The sequence below is a fragment of the Branchiostoma lanceolatum genome, chromosome 16 (assembly GCF_035083965.1).
Source record: "Branchiostoma lanceolatum isolate klBraLanc5 chromosome 16, klBraLanc5.hap2, whole genome shotgun sequence".
Taxonomy (NCBI): Eukaryota; Metazoa; Chordata; class Leptocardii; order Amphioxiformes; family Branchiostomatidae; genus Branchiostoma; species Branchiostoma lanceolatum.
The window spans coordinates 7060595-7083278 of record NC_089737.1 but is presented as its reverse complement, the minus strand read 5'-3'; the positions used below and the strand labels follow the sequence as shown (position 1 = coordinate 7083278).

The 22684-nt window shown below is 38.7% G+C and overlaps 1 protein-coding gene across 4 annotated transcripts; it reads left to right on the top strand.

The window, feature by feature from the left end:
* Positions 1–361: 361 nt before the first annotated feature.
* LOC136421576 (uncharacterized) lies at positions 362–20836 on the top strand. Of its 4 annotated transcripts, XM_066409001.1 has the most exons (11): positions 362–884; positions 10156–10240; positions 10578–10643; positions 10910–10948; positions 11967–12130; positions 13424–13492; positions 13759–13827; positions 14731–14950; positions 15334–15566; positions 16645–16771; positions 17917–20836. In XM_066409001.1, the coding sequence occupies exons 1-11, from the start codon at positions 837–839 to the stop codon at positions 18177–18179; spliced, it is 1383 nt and encodes a 460-aa protein (XP_066265098.1). In that variant the 5' UTR covers positions 362–836; the 3' UTR covers positions 18180–20836. The 4 variants fall into 4 exon arrangements, with proteins under 4 accessions (XP_066265098.1, XP_066265099.1, XP_066265100.1 ...); XM_066409002.1 differs by lacking the exon at positions 10910–10948; XM_066409003.1 differs by lacking the exon at positions 13424–13492.
* Positions 20837–22684: the final 1848 nt, after the last annotated feature.

The following is a 22684-nucleotide window of genomic DNA, read 5'->3' as shown; positions in this document are numbered from 1 at the left end:
GTTAAAACCCTGATTTACGTTTTTAAAAGGGAGGACAAAAATGCTGGAGGATTTTTGAAGCCAAATGTTGTTGTTGAAATGGACAGGTGGTTCCCGCCACGGGCGCAACTTCCTGTGTTCTGATTGGTCAACATTTGCGGGATCGTTGCACAGTACATGTTACTCGCAAAAAGTAGTCTGATATTTCTAACATTTACTTAGTAAAAAGTGTGCAGTATTTCAATATTTTGTATATATTTCTTGAGATTTATGAATTTCAGCACTAAAAGTTGATGTTGGTGAAATTCAAAGGAAAATTAATAGAGTTTTATTTTTTCAGACAAAATATTGAAACTTTGAGACTGGTCCTGATTCAGCTGAGCATGATGGGGTCACTTCCGGGTTTTCTCTGCTCCTGTCCTGAGACTGGGTTATTTTCTGACAACTCTACACATTTATTCATCAACTTTCCACCGAAATTACCACGAAAAGGACGCTCAAGGCAACCGTCAAGGTCACCGAGGACACAGCACATTCCATAAATCGCGTTTCCAAAGGGATATTTTGTCTAGAGGCGGTGGAAACGACGAAATTTTGGTGTGTGTGTGCGACAGTGTGTTACGTTGTCATCCGCCGGATATATGTAAACTCGATTTCGCAGCTGTGTTTTGCTTCATTTAACCAAATATCGGGAGTTGGAATCTCGCCCAGAATGGGTGATTAGCGCAGATCTATGCTCCTCTGATGATATCTTCCCGCTTGTTTGATGACATCGCTCAGTTGACAACGTGAAAAGCGGCTCGGTTCGAAGCACAGACGGTTTGAACACTGGAAAAACCAGACGGCGGAAATTCAAGATGGCCACCCCCAAGTTAAAGCAATTCCTTAAAAAAGCTCTCGCAAAGGTAGGTTAATTCTCCTATTTTCTTAATTTTCAAGATTTAAGCTTCCTTAAGATTGTATATTAGGCCCTACATGTAGCTACAATGTTCAAGGTATTGTTATACATTGGAAAACCCCGAAGAATTATGTAATTATCATTTACACATTCAATGTTTACAGGTCATGCAATATTTTAAGGGTGTCCAAAAAGATTCTAGTCTAGATATTCACAGAAATGGTGCTCTTGATTTACCTCTTAATGATATAATTCTAGTGCATCTTGCAAGATATAAGATGTTATGCAACCTGTTAAGATATGAGGATCTTGGCAAGCAGACTATGAGGAATTATTATAAGGTTTTCAAACACAAATTATTATACTTTGAACTATATGAATCCATATGTATTTTTGGAGAAGAAAACCGATTTGTCTTTTGTTCCAAAAAATCTTCCTCTCTAAAACAGTGTCTTTTGTTTGTGGCAGCTTCACGTCAATTTCCAGACAACATCTTTACTGATGAGGTGATAAGATTACGTTACAAGTCGTAAAAGCAATAAAGTTCTTCTGTGCAACATCCATGATCCAATTAGGGTACATTAGACAGTTCAGATTGGTGTAAATGTGCCTTTGTCGGGCTCTCTTTTTTATTTAAAGATTTGAATGATCTAATTTGTATTGGTGGCCAATTTTGTTCTTTTAAATGGAATGAAAATTGTCATACAATGACTTAAATACACATTGATAGGACTACAAGCACATTTACACCTCAATGTAAATAAAGAGAAATAGATAAAGCATATAAACAAGGAATGATCTTCAGGGGGGTCTTTACAGGGCTCGAGTCATTTGACAGTGTCCATTGTGACAATGACAATGAGGCTTTTTCACAGACTACGCTATAATTGAAGATCATTGTGTTTTGAAGTGTTATTCTAAATAACAATACCCACTCTGAGTCTGAGCAATGATGTATATTTCAGCTCACAATTTTCTCTTTTTCTTCTTCTCCAAGTGCACAATGTTCACCACAATTGTATTACTGGTACAGTGGCAGGTTCTGTATCTGATCTGTATCTATGAACGATATAACTGTTCTTCTGCGTAACGTACCAGCTTCACAGGTTCATCCAGGCAGCAGCTGGTTATATCACATCAAATAAACGGTCACACCTAACCTTTACACATCTGACATTCACTGAAATTTCTTTAAAATGGGTTACAGTAGATCTGCTAAAACAACCAGATCAACACATACCAGCACCTTTCATCCCTGCTGCACTTTGTACACTAACACAGCACACAGGGCACATCTGGACATGTAGCAACCATTGACACAGGTCACACAAAATATATACACAGTTTTGTTTTAACTCGCAGGGCTCAAAATGGCCACATGCAATTTGCGGAAAAATATCTTTGAGATTGTAGAAAATCCTGTACTAGTAATATTGCAGACAGCCGCAAACAAAAGAAATTATTATTTTTTAAATCCTGATTATAGATTCATATTTATGCTAGTCTAAACTCTAATACTAATAGACAAAACTGCCAAAGAAGACCACTCAAATGGACCAAGAAAATGAAGAAAATCTATATCTTTTCTATGTCAATGGGAAAAATTAGTGGTCACATTGGCCAGGTGGTCCTTATGTAGAGATGGTCACTTGTACTAGGTTTGATACTGGAAATACAATTTTTTTCTGGTGAACAGATTGTTGCTATAATATAAATTAAATCTAAGTCTTACTTAATAGATGTTGTACAGGTGTGTGTGTGGTGGAGTTACCCAAAGGTCGCAACCTGGTTTTGTTATAGGGCAGGTTATAGGGTGGACAGACTACGTTCTCTTTGCAGCCGGGGGCTGAATTGTGAGGCATGTACAATTATCACATGGCCAGATGGTGTCGACCAATCAGAAGCCTCCATTGCCCACAATAAGTGGTCTGTTATCACGCCATAACACACCACTTATTGACGTCATGACATAACAAAACCGTTGCATTTTGTAGATGGGGGTATCTTTTTGATGAATCTTTTTCTTAACCTTGTTTAAAATATCTTAATTGTCTTAAAATTCCCCCAAATGTCCTGAGAATACATGAAGAATTCACGAAAAAAGGAAACAAATTCAATTCAAGTAAAATTCAAACGGAAGGACTAAAAACAATATTTTTCACACCCCCGCCGTCAAAGTGGAACCGGCCCAGATCAGGCGATCGTTCGCAGAACGCGTTCGAACGTCCGCCATAAGAGTACCACAGTTTTTCGTCGAGGAACTGTCAGACGCCGACTTAGAGTCAGTTTTCGGGTCATGGGAAGTTAGGGAAGACGCCCAGGAACATACTTCATCAGCAGTTGAGGGGCAAGGAAGCTGATGAGTGTGACCAACAAGAAGCAGCGGGCACACGGCCAGAGTCCCCTCCCCACTCATCACATTGTATTTCCCGAAGTAGCAAATCATGACAGACAAAGAAATCGCCCATGAAACCTCCTACGTTTCTACCCAAGAGGACCCCAGACCGGTATGTTCACGTTTCTGAGGGGTTTTACCTGACGAAAATTAAAAATATTACTGGCAAAGTGATGTCGTCTTGTTCAAAACAAACGCCCCCCTCCCCATGGCCCAAGTCACGAACACGTAACTTCCCGAAACTGATGTGTTGGCATCGAAAGAATTACGGTCAAAATCGCCCAAATTCTTACAGGTTTGTACCTACAATGATCTCGGCTCGATATGTGTACGCTTCTGTGGGATTTTTTCCGGCTTGAGTAATAATTATCCGGGGAAACTACAACTTGCGGCAAAGGGGAGGTAAACATGTACGATTCTTACCACACCTAGGCGTCTAACAACCTGTCAATTTATAACCATGTGGGCTCGAAGACAAGTCACCGCTTGTTTACATTGGATTATATGAAGATCATATGTACAATGGATTGATTTTACATGTATAGTATTAAATAAAGAATCTATGTATTATACAGAAATTTTTCTCTCTTATATGGGTCAGTTTGGATAGGCTATGTGATAATAATGTTAATGACCCGCCTGTTCCTCGGTGTATATGGTGTCATAACGCCTGGTCATGTGCTATAACCACCTCATAAAACCACCTCGTTCGCTTCGCTCACTCGATGGTTTTATTCGGTGGTTATAGCACATGTACATGGTCAGGCGTTATGACACCATATACACCTTGGGGCGGGTCATTAACCCTTAATTAGTTGCTAAGGGTTTGAATTAAGGCTGTCTCCAGGACCCGTCCCTCCGTCCTGGGAAGGAAATTTGCTTGTTAGGTCACACAAATTTAATTTCTTGGTTAACAGATGTTTTTTTTTTAGATTTTAGCACACAAAAAATTAAGGAAAACAGAAGGCCGGGGTAAAAACTTGCACCTGACCTTATTTACACCCTGAAACGGTGTACACCAAAGTACAAACTTTCCTCTGAGATTCTGCTTTCATGTTGATTTCGGAATTTAGCATTTTGTCAAAAAATCCGTTAACCAAGAAATTAAATTGGTGTGGCCTTAGGATGGAAAAAATTTTACCTTTTCTGTCCCAAAATCTCTATCACATGAAATTGATGAAAATGTATCTTTGTAAGCTTAAAATGATAAATTTAACAACGAAAATATACAACACATCGGCTCCCAAACAATGAGTGGGACGAAAAAGATTTTAACCTGGAGATAGCCCTGGTATGAATAGTCCTTAAATTCAGTATGAAGACCCATCTTACGTTGGGTCATTAAAGTGTTAATATGTACGTAATCTATACCGTATTATATACTGTACAAGTTAAACAATGTGAAAAAAAACATAATTAAGTAACCTACTTACTCCTAAGGTTTATCGCAGTCACATCAAACATTAAGATCAATACCACATGGAAAACACTGGACCATAAAAAAGCAATTTGCGTTTTCCAATTCGCAGCAGGATTAAAACACATTTAGCAGTAATTGGTGCTGAATCACTACTGTAGATAGCATTGATTGCTCTTTTCTTAAGAAGCATGTCGAGATAATATCACCTGGGGAAAAGTACTTTTGGGAGCCTTAAACATTACGACAAAAGCATTGTGTGATGACAAAATCAAACAATGAAGTTAACATGTATAAATTTGTCCATGCTGTTCCAAACAAAAGCTGCTAGTGTGCCGAAACCTGTGCCACTTCTTTAAAAAAATCATGACCACAGCATGTCCAGAACACATGTCCTGCTGCAAAAAGATGGAAAGCTGCTAGGGGGCCCATAATCTACATTCATTTTGCCAATACCTTCTAACATACAAGCAAAGATAAAGATACATGCACAAGCATACAAACAGACAAACATATGAAAAGTCGTACACACATACACACAGACCCAAAAACATATTAACCTTCTTGGCACTTAGTTATGACCAATGACGTCACTGTAAACATGGCGGCTTTAATTTCAGAACCCATCACAGCGGCTCAAGAAAAAACATACTTTAGAAAACCCATTACTAAAACGTAAATATTGTAAATAAGAAAATGAATAGAATGACATGTATATGTATGGCATTTCTAAGTGTTCCTTAGAAAAATTAGACATCATAAAGCATTTATGGTTTAGATTTCAAACCAACATGCTCAGACTATTTAGGTATGTACTATAATCAGGTCATTGCAGAAAATATTTTATGAGAAAGCTGATCGATTCCATTACAAACACGGTTTTGGTACATTGATTTTCTGCGGAAGAAATAAGACAGATGGGCGTATGGGGTGCCGAGGTCAGCACTCCAGTAGTTCTCATCAGTACACCAAGGTCATGTGCTGATCGTATGGTGACCTTTCAGTGACCTTTGACCTATAGGGCCTAAAGCTGGTGGACCATGGTGATGGGAATGGATATTTTCTAGAAATTTAAACAAAACCGCCAGGATTTCTATATGTAACTATGTATTCTGACACTACTAACCGGGAGAGATATAAATTAATGTGGCATATTTTTGATTTCAAAGGACATTCAAGCTCAGTAGAACTGAAAAATAACATGGACAGAACATTGATAGATTTTGTTGTACTGTAAATAAACCTGTACATATAGTATGACACACCATATACATATACACTTGGTTATACTTATAGGTACATGTATATTATAGGGATACAAAATCTTTTTGTTTGCTTAAAGGTAACGTTACATGTATGAAATAATTCTTTGATTGAAAAGTCAACTCAAAATTTTATTTGATTCAATGATTTTAGGGATGACTCAATAATTTTAGGGATGAGTCATAACCCTAAACTATGATGTCATAATGTGAATGATAGGTGTTTGCCTCAGAAGTCTGATGACAATAACATCTTAGGTTCCTGTCAAACCTTATAAGGTACTAGATATAGAAGTCATGGGTTCCATTCCTGTTCCTGTGGAAATTTCTACAGGATATCATGCCTTTCCCTCCTGTTTGTACAATATGGAAATTTTTCATGTTCATGTGCTAGAAGAAAAAGAAGGGTCTGTAGTAATAGTACATGTACATATTTTCTGTTATGATTAGCATTGTGTTCAACATTTTCAATTCAAAAACTGTCACACTGTTACACTGATCCATTGACAAAGTAGTGAGTTTTATCAATCATAGATGAATTACTTAAAGTTTATTATAATATGATAATAAGCAGAGTTAGCTGATCTTGAATAAGTCAAAATGCACATAATTTGCTACAAATTTGTTTTTACCATTGATAATGATTTTCCTTGGTAACAAATTGCAAATTCTTTTCTTGACCTATGAACTTGGCCATTGAAACTAACAGGACATATTGTCAAGTTCAATGACAAGGGAAAGACAATCCCGTCTCTCCTTTGTTCTCTTTCCCCAGTGCCATTTTAACCATTGTTTGACCTTTCAGTTTCAACTCTACCTCAAATGACCTCATGAGAATCCCAGGTATTCATCTACTGACTGCATGTATGGAGTTCATCAATTTTTAAAACTGCAATATCTAGGGGTAGCATCTCCTTCCATCAACTACATGTAGTGATGCCTTCAATTTCAATTTTTGTGAAAATTCCATTATTAAGTAAAGGGACATTTCGTAATGAGATTAATACAGAGAAATGCTACAATTTGTGGTTTTTGTTCCCAAATTAGCAACATGTAGCAAGTGTCCTTGGCAATAAATGGCCTTGGAATATTATGGCATGTTGGTTTGATTTAGTCACCATGTGTACATGTCCCTGTCCCAACGGTAACAGAAGCCTTTGTTAGCATGTGATGTTTTCCAATAATAAATAGCCACATGACCTTGTGCATTTAATATTTCAAGATTAATATACATACGGTTGGATGGTTAATTTTTTTCTTTCAGAACATAGAATCAAAGAAGTTAAGATACGCAGAAATAACAAAATTTGTGATGGAAATTTTTTTAGAGGAATTTGTTGCAGATTTGTTGCAGATTTTATTAAAGAAAAATTCACACTTGCCAATATTGATATTCATACTGTTGTTAAACAAGGATGGAATTTTGAAGGTCAAAACAGAACCTTTTCAAATGTTTCAATATCTATTTCCTATTTCATGATGTTCCCATCTGACCGTAATACCCCAGTGCAAAATGAAGGACAGAGATCTGTTTCCCATATTGTCCTAGATATGGGGACACTTATTTCTTCCATATATGATGTAATCATAACTCACTAAGATCAGTGGATGCTCTTGTACTTGTGGGAGATCCCATATTAATCCCAGGAGACCATTATGAACTTCCTTATGTCCTGCCAAGGAGGTTAAAATTTTAACCTCCTTGGTCCTGCCCCTATTACTAGTTACTTCTATCAAGGTGGTAGATTTTCATTTAATTTGTTCTCTGTGAAAATATACTGTCTGTAGACGCAGAAATGTTTGTGGTTTTCACAGTGAACTCTTTACCGCAAACTTAAAACCACAGCGAAAAGCTGCTCCATTGTATGACTGTAGCGCTACTATTGTTTCAATCGCGAAGTCAAAACCACCGGGAACACTCCATTTTCATCCTTACACCGCGAAATTAAATCCCCTCGAACATTTCTGCATAAAATTTTACAGTATATTAAAGGATCCAAATAGGGCCTCCTAGCATCTCCCATTCAAACTGCAGGCTCATTTCTTAATCAAAGCCAAATATTGCTACAGTATATGCCAATTATATGTAGTGGTGCGGATCGAAACGCACGTTCCGGTTCCGGTCCGGACTCGAGTCCAGAGGTTTCGGTTCAGGTCCGGACTTGTAGGTCCGGTCCGGCACCAAACATTGCCGTCACATTATGTGACTGATGCTGTTACCATTGTTAATCCCCCTAAATTCTCTAAACTAGGGAAAGATTCACACAAAAACACGTCTGCAGTCAGAACAACGTGTATATTCAGAACAAAAGTACTAGTATGCTCTCTAATCAGCGTGGTGACCTACATGTCGGGTTGTTTCTGGTGGCGTCTCAAGAGCCTTGCAATATATTTTGACGCCCCCGGCACACCGGATCATTTTTCTCACATACTGCCGGCATTGTGTTTACCTGACCTGTACCCTGTGACACGCAATGTTCCCGGGCTGCAGGCAAAGGCCGCAAAACAAAGCTTCTTCTCTCTATCTCAGGTCAAACATGGCCGCCACTGGGCCCATTGGGGAAGTCCCCCAACGCATGACATGGCTAAGCCAATCACATCGCTAGGTTCCCTTGACGTCACCCAGATCTCGCGAGGAGTTGTGAGACTTCCTGATTTCGGCAATAGCGGCCATAGCGGCCATATCAGAAGCCAGCAACAAATGTTTGCGGCTTTTCCATCGCAAACTTCGTGATTTATGGAAGGTTTTAGAGAGTTAAGGATCAAACAGAGGATGTACATATGTACATAAGTGCTAATTATTTTGACAAGTCCAAAAACCGGTTCTCAGCCCTTCGGTTTTTTTGGACTCGGACCGAAACGTTTTACAAGTCCGGAACCGGTCCGGCCGGACCGATCCGCACCACTAATTATATGTATACCTTTTTTCTGTATAATTCGTATAGAATTCCAAAACACCAAACCATTTACCATTCACTCAATGGTAAAAAACAATGCATATCTGTATAGCCCATAATCGTAAAGTTCGGTGTATCGTATAGAATCGTGTCCGATTTTATCGTAAAATGACCCAAAACTATAGGCTAAAAGTTACCAAAGTCGGCACTGATCGACAATCAAATGTTTGTATAAAGACCCTAAACCGCCAAAATCAATGAAATTGTCTGTTTAGGGCCACAAAGAAGGTCGGTTTCTGTTGAACATCAGTGCGTGTGCCGGCACGCAAGCGGCTCCGGCGGCAGTGGGCACTTCAAAGAGATAGACACCACCGCCGCGAGCGGTAGAGGCGGTAAGTCGGGACACGCATGTCGGCTAATGATTGTCAAAGACCCGGTCTGAATTGTGTTTTGATGTCCTTTCTTTGGAGTTCATGCAGACAACTTTCCTTTCCTCAATAAAAACGGGATTCCCTGTGCCTACTGTCTCATTCTTTCTGAGTTCATAGTCGAGTGCGTCACGTCAGTTTTCACCATGTCAATCGCCACGCCGAAGAAGACGAGAAAGGACTTGACCTTAGCGGAGAAAGTGAAGGTCATTCAACTGCTGGACGATAGAGATTCATTGCATTTCGTACAGTTGTTGAGGTTTTTTTACGGAAGAATTGTTTTAAGTCTCACTGACGCCATCTTACTTTCCCGAATCGTTGATCTTTATTGACAATCGTACACAATAATCTGTAAATCCATTGCATTATGTAATGTTCATATGACTAGAGGTGGAAACATAAGCTAACACCGTCGGATGACTGTAACTTCGTGCTGATTTCACCACTTTATTTATCGGCCCAGTAAGCTACGTAGATACACCGAGATAGGGCTTGGATACACATGTAACATTTTGAAACAGCATTCGTACCTGTGGAAAAAGAAAAACAGAAAAAGAAATTAACAAGTGTAGTTTTGCAATATGAAACATGTAATCTGTACTGCACTTTGATTAAAATTTTGTACAATAAAGTTCAGTGTGTATATCGTGAGTGTGTTGTCTGTGTCAGTGTGTGTCTAGCTCAAAATCGGATCCAATTCGCCCCCCCCCCCTCCTTTGGGACGTCAATATCGCTAGTTCGGGGAGTCGTATAGTTCGGGGAGTCGTATAATTTGCGCTGACAAATGGGCTATACAGATATGCGGAATCTACTGTATTTGGAGAAAAATATATAATACCTGTTTTGATTAATAACATGGAGTTTCTATTCCTTCTGTAGTACAAGCACAAGGATGTGACCCAGAAGGAGGTTATGGCAACCCTCAAGCACTTTGAAGACCTCAAGCCAGTGGTAGATACGTACGGTAAGTATTCTAATAGACTGTTACAAAAAATGAATAACATGAACAACTTTTCATTACTTATCATGTACTCCTTCTCACAGACAAATTGCTAAACAGTTCTTCAATAAGGTAACAAGTCTTATATCTTTATCAATATCATGACGAATTGCTAACAGTTTTATACAATAGTTGCAAGAAGCTAGGAAGAGCAATCCAACATATCTTAGGTTCCTCCTTGATTCTTAAAATGTAGCAATCTTATTGAAGTATTCGGCAAAACTGTAACAGTTGTTCTATTGATGACTGGGCCGTATGATATCGTGCAGTATTTTAATCTAGAACATATCTTTTTTCACAGTTTTCAACGACGGATCGCAGACTGAGTTACTGTGTCTGTGTGGAACTATTCCAGTCAAGATAAAAGGTACTTTAATGTTCATCGAATGTACAATGTATTTGAATCAGATATTTAAAAAAAAGGTAAAAAGCTGCTATGTTGACTTTGTTAACAGCAAAAATGAAGTTGTTGGGTCTGTCATGTTGACCACCAGTTTTCTGACAAATTGTCTACTTAAGTTTAATCTCAGCTAGCTAAGAGCTGTTTTGGGTGCCTAAGAATAACATATCATACCATTGAGCGTAAGTTTTAAGGTGTTTTGCTCGTGTAACCTCAGCCTTTGTCGCCTCTAGAACTACGAGGACAAAGTGCATCGGCAGGGGCATCAGGAGGTGTGTTTGGTTCGCTTTAAACTAAGCTCCTATCTTCTGTCCTCTCGTCTCTTAGGAAAGCTTCTAACCCTCTTGCTTAGTTTCCTGTAGACCACTCTACGTAGTTGCTGCGTCTTGTGGTGTTTTGTCATAATCACTAAACACTAGTCTTTATTATTATAAGTCTAACTCTAAGTAAGTAAACTAACTCTGCGGGTGTACATGTATGAAGCTTACACTCACTAACAGTGTGCGTTCCATCCTAATTTTTTTTTCCTCTTACTTTCCTTGTAGGCTGATATATCTGGCCTTTCTGTTGCATGGTATAGTTCATTCTGACAATGTTCAATGTATTTCTTGTATTTTTATTGTGATAGCCATTGGCTTGTTGGACAGACCTGGCTGTACATTGTATGTCTCTCATAGCCAAACCAGTAAATAAAAACATTTATGTCATACCTTGGCTGGGATTTTGTTCAATACTGGTGTTCCGGACCAGTCTATAGCTTTATTTCACGGCATTGCAACTGAGGCTTTGAGTCGTATTTGCACGGTCTTCCATCAATTGATTCGAACAAGCTTTGCAAGCTTTTCTCAACTTCTGGTTCATTTCAGATTGAAATTTGTGTTTTCTCTGGTGGGTATGACATGAATAGAATAAAACACTGTGTATTGTGCATCACCCTCAGTCCCAGCCTTTCAGCCTTTGGCCATGGGGCAATCCTATCCCCAGTCAGGCTGGTACCTTGGGCGATGCGGAATACACCATACTGTATTCAGTAAAATCATGTATAATACAGTTCGTCGGTATACGTGTAATGTACATGTATACAGATATATGTGGAGTGCAAGAAAAGTAATCAAGGATCACTGGTTAGCCAGGCAATACACTCAGTAGCTCTATCATCAAGATGATAACAATATATTATTCCCAACACAAATGTCTAAACGTTTTATAAAGGGTCATTGGAGATCAGAAAAACAATGCCCCACCTCTGAGGTATTGCCAAAAAATAACCCTCTTTCTCTTCCCCTTCAGCCAACACCTACAACATTCCCGTGTGTATTTGGCTGACGGAGTTCCATCCCGAGATCCCCCCGCTGGTCTACGTGCGCCCGACGGGAAACATGGTCATCAACGAGTCCAAACACGTGGACATGAACGGGAGGGTGTACATGCCGTATCTCCACGAGTGGACACATGTAAGAACTACGTAGTTACTGTAAATAAGTATGCGTAAGTACAGTCAAACTTGAACTAGTGACCACCTTTGTGTAAGGTTTGCCTGGTCACTGTGGCCACTTTTTGATGGTCCCTTAGATTATTTTTCCCATAGAACCTAGCACTGAGAATCTTATCTATTAGTAAGTGTGACCAATTTCTTTAAGTCCCCTGGGTGGTTACTAAAGTCAGGTTTGATTGTACCTAATACACCTTTGAAAAAGTAGTTACGGTATTATAAGTGGTTAATTTTTTTGTGTGTACAATGAAAATTGCCAACTAAAACCGTTTTGATGTAATAGTTACAAATACTGAATTTGGACTTTCATGTGCACGAAAACCAAATAGAACAACCCTACAACATGTATATGTTAAAATGTCGTGAAATAATTACAAGTGACTGAAACTTGACAAAGTGAAAGTCAGTAATAAAGAATAGAAAAACATGTGGTTGGAAAATAAGAGCTAAAAACATAAAATACAATCATCTGCTAAAGCGTAGACTGTCAGTATTGGCATTTGTATTGGTATTGCTTAGCTTAGTATATAGGCAAAAGCATTGTTCCTAGCGCCTGCAGCTAAAGGGCTGACCATACATGTGTTACCTAACATGCATCCACAACAGCAGGGACCCAACCAGTATGACTCCACTGCCAGGGTCTCCCTGGCACTGTGGAAACGTCACACCTGTACCACAGCCTGTCTACAGGTACCCACACAGTCACACAGGCTGTCAAACTGCAACTCTTCAGTCTTCCTATACTGGCTCACATCTCCGACTGTTTCTGGTGGTCACTTTGTTGCAGCTTACCACAACTTAAAGATCTGTCTCTTAACACATCACAAGTTGTTTTTGTTCACCTTACAGCTCTCTACAACTTGGAAGTCTGTCTCTAGCATGGTACAAACACACTCAGGCATTTGACATTACCAATATGCACACTCATACATTGACAGATAGGATGAGTGGGTCGCACTGCCTTGCAGTCTTCAGGTATTGAAAGACCTATAAGGCCCTTGCCAAACTGTTGTCTAATGTAGCATTAATTCCGCACTACACTAATTAGCTGGGCATATCTAGCATTAATGCAGTGCTGTGGTACCTGTACCTTATGTTCTGTTTAGGTAAGATATGCAGCCCTAGTATATATATAGAATCCAGAGTCCAATAGCACCAGAACAGAACCCATCTGCCATGCGGTTTTGCTGCTTGTTCCTTTCGTTTTGATGTTTGCTGTTTGTGTTCAGTTTTCTGTTTATTTCCGATGTTTTAGGCGCTTCATCGGTCAAGCAGCGCCTCTTGCATACCACCTGCACGCACCAACCCCTCACGTTCAGGAAATGTAAGAAAAAAAAAGGAAAATGAATAATCATAATTGTTTTGATAATTTTAGTAATGATAGCGTGTGATATAATTCAAATGCAGAGATTGGAAAAAAAAATTGAAAATGTCTCTTGAAAATATTTTTGATTTTGATTTTAAACCACTTGCTTCAAAAATTATGTTTCCTGGTACATGATTGTATGATTCATTTTTTGTTGCCCATGCTTTTTTGTTTTCATTTTGCTGTTGTTTTGAAGTTTTTGTTTGTTTCTTACATATTTTTAGGCAGTTCAGCGGTCTAGCAGCGCCTCTGGTGTGCCGGCTGCTCGGAGCAGCCCCTCTCGTACAGGAAATGTAAGAATAAAATGGAAAATGACTAATCATAATAATTTTGATTATTAACATTATTGATAACAGCATGTGATCTAACCACATACAGTGCAATCGGCCAACAATGATGCTAAAAATGTAAAATCCATATATGCCAAAGAGTTGCTTTGTGAAGTCTTTAAATTCAATAAAAAGGATACAGGTTTTGCTTGCCTATCATCTCATTGCAGCTCTGCCACCTAGCAGAATTGTTTAAAACTGCACCTACTGAGACAAATGCAGGTTGTTGTCTCCTAGCAACCACCAATCACTGACTACGCTGTGCACATGTAGTCTTTCCACTTGTGCTCACCTTTCTGCCTCTTTAACCAGCTCCTTGTTCAAATGCTTCTTATATATATATATATAGATACTGTTTTAGAATTGAATTTGTGATCTCCCACTTTTCTCAATGGCATGGAACAAGGAGGTTATTTTAACCTCCTTGTATGGACCACAACTAGAATGATTGGAGGAAGAGTAAAATATAGCATGTTTAATGTACTGGAGTCATTTTAATTTTATTCATCAGATCAATCTTTCAAATTTTTATATGTTTATCTATTCATTTTTATTTATAAATCTTAAGGATAAGTCCTTTCAGTTAACTGAGTAACTGATTTCCAAGGGAGCCCTTACAAAATCATTTATTTAATCATAGATCCTAGCTGAATTAGAAAATTAATATCTAACTTTGCTGAATAGCCTAATACTTATTATTGAAAGGACAGATAATGTAGAGTTTAACAGCTGTATTTTTTAACAGTATATGAAATTTTGATTTTCTAAGTGTTTATTTACCAAACAACATCATAGTGATTCCAAATACCAACCTGGCATCAGTTTAGCTGCCTCCCTTTCATCTGATTTTCTTGCCATATTTTCCAGGACTCGGATCTGATTGTTCTGATCCAACACATGAGACGGGTGTTCTCCGAGGAGCCTCCTGTTTTCATGAGAAGCGCGTGCCCGCCAGGGTCGTACCTTCCCGCGGAGATCGAGAGAATTCTGACCGACAAGGTGTACCGCAACAGGCAGATCACACAGCTGGACGTCAGGAATGCCGTCACCAACTTCAAGGACCTAAAAGTCCACGTGGATGTATTCAGTAAGTTGCTTAACCATTAGCACACTGAAGAAGGTGTTTGGCACCCAATTTCCTATTGGTTACAGAGTTATGCAGAAGTACAGGGTTCCCCATGGCCAGCCTTATGCAGACTACTTAAATCTACTTACAATGAAGCACAATACCTAAAAATTGCAAAATTTAATGTAAGACTCTAGATTCTAGAACTGCCATCACTAGACTGAAAACCAGTCGCCACAAACTGCGAATTGAATCAGGATTTAGGCATAATCAAAGTTCTCTAGAGCAAAGAACCTGGTCCATGTATCAATTTTGTACCTTAAATACGATAGAAGATGAACTGCTCAGTGACAAGATGACAGTGATTGTTATATAACATTTTATTCAAATTGTTTCTTCATTAGGTACTCCTGGGGCTTCCAAGAGAGAGCTGCTGTGCCTGAAGGGTACAGTACCTGTCATCTACAAGGAGGGAACCTACAACATTCCCCTCAAAGTCTGGCTGTTTGAGGACCACCCCAACGCTGCGCCCGTCTGTTACGTCGTACCGACCACCAACATGAGAATCAACGACAGGTGTAAGCACGTCAACGCAAACGGGAAGCTGCAGTTACCGTACCTGGACGACTGGAAAGATGTGAGTTCTTCAAAAATCGTTTTGTTACCTACATGAAAAATGGAGGTATAGTTTTTGGCGTGTCTGTGTGTGTGGATCCGGATTTTGTAGTCAGCATAACTCAATAACCTCTGAATGGATTACAATATTAGGTATGTGGGTAGGTCTTTGGAAGGTAAAGGTAGATTTTGGCCCCCCGGTATGTGACCTTTGTACTGCAGCAAAACTTCCAGTTTTTGTATCTTTTGTCCTGATTACTTAACCTAAGAATCAAGGGTTATCTTATAACTAGCTACAGTCTGAGAAAACTTGTTATTCTGTGTGCAACTTTGTAGAAGACCTTGTAGGACGAAGACCTTTTGATTCACTGTTTAATCTTTAGCACACTGAAGTAGCCATTTGGCACCCAATTCCCTCATGGCTATAACCATCCAGTTCAAGTCAGTTCATTAGGGATACCCATTCAGAGCTTGTTTCTTATAGCGTTATAGTCTTAGCATTTGGTGTATTCATAATTACCTAGCAAATCTAACAGTGGCAAAGACTGTATCCAACTGGAAAATGGAGTTTTCACAGCCACCAAATTACAGTGTCTACAGGCATATATTTCATAGAATTCCATATCAGTTTTCACGACACTGACAAATATTTACTTTTTATTACCAAATTTTGTTGAATCCGCAGACATCTTAACATAAATCAAGCCACATCCCTACATATCTAAATATTCATAACCCATCAGGACCTGCAGATTAATAGTAGGATAAAAGAAAACAAAAACAGCATAATAATAGCTACTATTTCAGAACCATGGACAGTTCTTATTAAAGAAAAACACACTGACAGTTAATTTTGTTCAACCTGCAGCAGCTGCTATATAATCAAAATTTGAAGACATGCAACAGAAACAGGTGGCTATGAAAACTCCTTTTGCCAGTTGGAAACGGTCTTTGCCACGTTTAGATTTCCTTGGAGATTAGTGCATTGAGGCTTGAAGTGGCAAAGGACTTCATACTACAAGGATTGCTAGTTTTTGGTGTGTTTATATGCTTCTGTTGGTGCCTGTCCATAGTTGGTATACTTTTTGTTGCTATTTCAGGCAAACAGTGACTTGTTCAGTCTGATCCAAGTCATGAGGATTGTGTTTGGGGAGGAGCCTCCTGTCTACGCCCTCGCCGACGCGTCAGGGGCCGACAACCCCGTTGTCTCAGCAGGTACCACATCAGGTGAGAGCTTAAACTAACAGTAATGCTGAATGGAGTTTAAACTGTAAAAGCCAACACAATAAATTGGACTTACCCAAATTTTTGACTGAACAGCTACAGTCTTTTTCAAGGAATGAACCAGCCACTGCTTCTGTGACGTCACTATGCAGATGAGACACGTGACTCGGTGAGCAGTGGATCATATGTTGCAGAAAGTCTATGGCGCCCCCCGTCTCTGTTTGGGCATTACAACCATCCCTCAACAGAGACGGGAGGCGCCATAGACTTTCTGCAACATATGATCCACTGCTCACCGAGTCACGTGTCTCATCTGCATAGTGACATCACAGAAGCAGTGGCTGGTTCATTCCTTGAAAAAGACTGTAGCTGTTCAGTCAAAAATTTGGGTAAGTCCAATTTATTGTGTTGGCTTTTACAGTTTAAACTCCATTCAGAATGACTTCTACCAACACAGATGAACTTTCAAGTAACAGTAATGCTAGTTTGATTTTCAGATGGAAGATTAACAAGGCTTTGATACAGTTATGTTAGTCTTTGTCAGCGAAATTGACACATTCATCCTATCCTGATTTGTGGTTCAGTGGATTTTTTCTTCAGTCTCGAAAGAAATCTCATGTCCTAGTTTGAAGGAGAAATTTTTTTTGCAAACAGATAATATCATAGATGTTATTTTTTCCTTGTGTCCTCTCCTTTACCTACTAGATACTGCTATTTTCATCAGGTTTTCCATTACAGCTCCTTGTGTCTTAGATTGAATATTTCTATCTGGAAAATCTTTTCTGAACTTCAGGTACAGCTCCAACTTAAAACAGTTTTGCCATTATGCTAGATCTGAACACAAGATGTTTTCTGCTACTAGTTGTTAGTTCTCCTAGTTTTCTGAGTCAAGGCTTTTTTCTTCTTCAATTGTCAGGACTGTCTCCAGCTTTCACTTTTTTTCTGTCCAACTCATTATTGCTTGGAGGCCCACGTTGTTAATTTTCATTGTTAAATCTGTCATCTTATGCTTACAAAAATGAAGTTCAGATTTTTGGGACGGATGGGGTGGAATTTTTGTCTGTCCCACCTAGCTAAAGAACAGGTCCTTGAGACAGCCCTGGATGAGGTATATCTATCTTATCTTTGCCAAACTTGTTCCTTTGTAGGAACAGCTCCCACCTCAGCCAGTTCTGCCCCACAACAGGCGGCAGACCCTGCGGCAACCGACAAGCCGCCCAAGTCCGCAGACCGCGTTCTCTGTCTGATCTGCATGGACAAGAAGGTGGATTCAGTCGTGTACGACTGCGGACACATGTGCATGTGTTTCGAGTGTGGGCAGGCCGTGCTGGACGCCCAGGCCAACTGCCCCATGTGTCGCTCGAAAATCAAGGACATCATCCGAACATACCATGCCGGGGTGGCCGAATAGCAAAGTCAGCAGTTAGTTATAAGTAGAAGCATGGCACTTGTTCATGATGGTTGTCCACAGCACACACTACAACAACTGTAACAGTTGTTCTGCAGTCAAGATTTTCTCAAATGTGATTTCTAACGCAATGAAGAAGGTTTGGGACTTACCAAAATTTCTGACAGAACAGTGACAGCCTTTGTCAAGCAATCCACCACTTCTATGACACGTCACTTTCTACATCTTTTGATCCTCTGTCACATGTTTTATCTGCATAAAGAGATGTCATAGAAGCTGTGTATTGCTCATTGGTGATGTGATGTCGAAAATTTGAGCAAGTCCAGAAACTTTCCCATCGTGTTTGAAATCGCTGTCTAAATCTTACTTAGTAATTCTGAATTCTAACAACAACAAAATGAACTTGCAAGTTAACAACCGTTGTTACAACATTTTACCGACTGCAAATGTTTCATTGTAAATATTACCCAACATTATATTCAATGGGCAACTTTCAGTAGTTAGCTATTTTTACTTAAGATTATGACTATAAGGACTATAAACATGACTGGCTATGTGTAATGTTGTATTGGCTAGTTTTAACCATTCCAGGTAGTACAGAATATCCTGTAGCTGGTATAGAATAGAATTGCTTGAAAACAGACTGATTTCAGAAGCTTTTCAGGTCATTGAAGGTTTTAAGATTTTTTCTTTTCCAATGCAATTGTTTTTAGCACAACATCTTTAATATTCACAAACAGTAGCAGCATGTATGTGTATGTTTGTGAATGCACATATTTTCAAGTATGTGAGAGATCTAGAACGCTCTAGATTATTGAAGAAAATAGCTAAACCTGCCAATTGGTTACTTCTCTGTAATTTTGGACACAATTGCTACCCTGTTTGGTGAATATTCCTAGTAGTAGCCACAAACACAATTTGCAATATTAAGTAATCAACTGTACATATTATAAGATGATAGGTAAGAACAAATCTGATTGGTAGACTGAAGAAGACATTCCTTTCTGATTGGTTTGCACCCATTTTGGCTGTGACCTTGTGATAAAATTATATTTTCTTTTACAAGCCATTCAATGCAAGAATGTTTACTATTGGTCAAGAAGACACCAATGTGATTGGTCAAGGTAAGATTATGTTATACTCCCTCCGATTGGTCCTAAAGCTACCAATAGACCGCAGCTTTTGTAATCAATGTAGCAGGTGTTAAAAAGTGTGTGCATGCAGTTTTTTTTACTGCAGAGTTTGGAATACAATATGACATTGTTTTGTATTTTGTAGCGAGCCTGATATACTTTATGTCATAATGTGGTTTTATATGATGAAATTTTCAGTTTTAGTTTCTTGCAATTTTGACTTTTATCATGTAGAAAAGGGCTTAGATATCTTGCACATAAGTAATAAGCTTAGTAATGATGCAGAGGTATATAAGCACTTCAAACTTGTTAAGATTTGTACTTGCAATGGGTGATTGTAATACATGTACAAGGTACAACAGGCTATTTGTTAGTTATAAGAACATGATCTTATGTGAGCTGGTATGGTAAAGAAATTTTTGTGTGCGTGACTGCATATAATGAATTCTATTGTAACAGTTTTATGACTGAGTTTTACAAACATAAGCAGATGTCTTACAAGTATTGATGTACTAGTTTTGATTCGTTCTGCTAGTTCATTTTATTGACACTGAAGAAGAGTGATGCATATCTCTCAAAACAAGTAATCTCCAAATTTTGATAAAATAAATATCCAGCTATAGAGATTAAATGGTCTTTAGATAACATAGGCACATCACCAAACTTCAACCATTTTTTCATTCAAGTTATCAAAAATGAGAAAATTGTTCTCATTTTATATTCATTTGATAATTGCACCTTTTTTTTAGGAAAAATGCTTTAGTTTACAACTTGATTTCTTGTACATCCAGTTAAGGAGTTATAAGGTACATGCCGATCTTAAAGAATTGTCAGAACTTTGCCTTTTATGCAATATATATACTTTTTGAATTCTACATTTCATGCAATATGTACATGTAATTGAGGTAACTTTGTGGCTTGTATATACAATCATGTACTTTGCTACTAGAGCATAGCAACACAGTAAAATTCATAAGAATGTGAACATCTATGTTGTTTAGATGATGTGATCTTTAATAATCCAATTTCTGCAGGGAGCCACATGTAAGTAGAACTTTATGCTACACTATCCAGCAAGTATCACGTTTAAGTAACAATTGTTATAAGTTTCACAAAAAGAAAAGGAGTAAAAGTCATATTCTAATTTTTGTCATACTTTCATATATTAGTGATGTAGGTGAGAATGATTTTTTTATGATTTTGTACAATATTATATTTTCCCTCAAGATACTGCCAATTACGGTCATATAATCTTTGACTTAATTTTCATGTTTCAATATTGCTTCAATGGTACCTTCATATTTCAGATGTTTTGTAAATGTTTTTCCTGTTGACTTTGTTAAAATTTGTATATCATGTTTTACACAAAAATGTTCAAGGCTGAAGTAATAGTTTCAGAGTTGTTGACACAAACTGGTTTGACAGCTTATGAAGCATTTTTTTGCGGAAAATTACATTCACTTTGGTAACCGTATTACCTGCAAATAAATGGGAACGTCACTGCAGCTGGCTAATGTCTTTAAGAAAGATAGAACGTCTCAGCTATCCTTTTTTCGTCAAGTTTCATAATTTTTCTAGGTACCCTAAGACAGCAACATTGAAATCGGTATTATTGAAACCTTCTCAATAACGTCTTGAACGCCATGATTTTGCGTCAGTATATGTCTTCACCGTTTTTTAATGTAGAATGTATTTTCCCAAAGTAGAAAATATCACTTCAACTTAAGAGTCCTAATTCACGGACATCTGTGCACAGAATTAAACAGATGGGAACCAAAGATTGCTGTTGACCCATCAATTCCTATGATTTTTTTTGTGATTTTAACATATAAGTAGCTAAGACAGAGTTGTACACAAACAGATGCAAATTGTTGAATTCTCAAAAAAAAGAACCCCATAGTCACGCCAAAAAAGCAGTTACTCAAGCAACTGGATATGATTTTGGAAACGGTCAGACGTTTCAAGTAGCATCCACTACTTTTCGTCAGTGACTGTGAGCAAGATTAGTCGAACAGCAGGTTTATAACCACGAACTATGAATTGACATGCAGGTAGAGAGAAGACCATTTTTAGAAGTCCAATAGAAAGCAAATTAGACGACTCAAGACAAGGTAAAAGTAAAAGTGGGCAATAGCTCCTATTGTTTTGATATAGGAGCTAAAGTTGGTTTGCCGTCAAGGCTTGGCCCCAAATGCCAGACAGTTCTACCATTAGCCCTCCTTTCCTGTTGAGGGTAGAATTGTTTTTCCTCTCATATATGGCCTCCCTCACCTTTTTGGCGTATCTTATTAATCTCCAAGCAGATCTATAGGTTATGATAATGAGCGGGGGTTATTCATATCTAAAGATACCAAAACATTCCTCTTACATTGATGAAGCAATGTATGGATAACAATCAGCAAAAAAAGTGAAAAGGGAGATTTTACTGAACAAAACATTTTGGGGTCATTTTTGACCCCGCTCAGTCATTTAAGTCGCAAAAATAGGTTCGGGTGTTTGAGGGTTAAGACATGATTTGCCACTGTCTGACGGTATCGTCAACAATGATAGCATGCTAACCCGCAATCACCATAATTCAATATCGCATCTTGTACGTAATCACTCCTTGTTGTTTTACCCATTATCATTGCATTGAAAAAGATTTGATTTCTTTTCACCAAAAAATATCTGTTTTGAAACATTCGTCCATTTAAGTATGTTCATGAGCTTCTCTTTGTTACAGTTTGGTTGCTAGGCGTAAAGGTCCACCGGTAAAATGATTGACAGTATGTACACAGGGTAGCTCCTCTGCTGCGATGATCACATTAGAAAGGGCGTATACCTCCGACTATCGAGAAGCGAACATGGTTGACAAAATGTTCGTTCGTTTGGCTAGCAATGTTTTCCTGGCTTGTACTTTGCTTCACCTAACAACTCAAACGTCAGGTAGGGCAATTGGACTTATTTTTTTCGTTCTGGTGGTCATCATCATTTATGTCTAATAGAATAGACCTAATCCATGGATTCCGTTGCATATACAAAAAATATCGTGTGTGTACTGCATTTGATGTCATACATGGGCCGGGATGACGTATTTCGGACCTGTCTATAATATTTTACCGTATTGCCCAGGCGTCGAAGTCGTATTGCATAAAATACACCATCCGTATGTATCCGTATCGCCCTCAGTCCCAGCACTCCCGCGGGTTGGATCGCCCGAAGGCAGTTGGGCGATCCGGCCCGCGGTACTGCTGTACTATATATGTCTGTCATACCTGGGCCGCGATAGTGTTCGATACAGATGTTCCGGACCGGTCTATCTTTTACCGTATTGCCCGGGCTTCGACAAAGTCGTATTGCACGGGCTTTCATCGAATGATTCGACTGCTCTTTGCG

Bases quoted from the DNA above. Each gene is read 5' to 3' on its own strand.
- LOC136421576 (XM_066409001.1), top strand. From the start codon at position 837: ATGGCCACCCCCAAGTTAAAGCAATTCCTTAAAAAAGCTCTCGCAAAG. The intron at 10,644-10,909 runs GTACTTTAATGT...TGTCGCCTCTAG, and splicing joins TATTCCAGTCAAGATAAAAG to AACTACGAGGACAAAGTGCA. The intron at 10,949-11,966 runs GTGTGTTTGGTT...CTTCCCCTTCAG, and splicing joins ATCGGCAGGGGCATCAGGAG to CCAACACCTACAACATTCCC.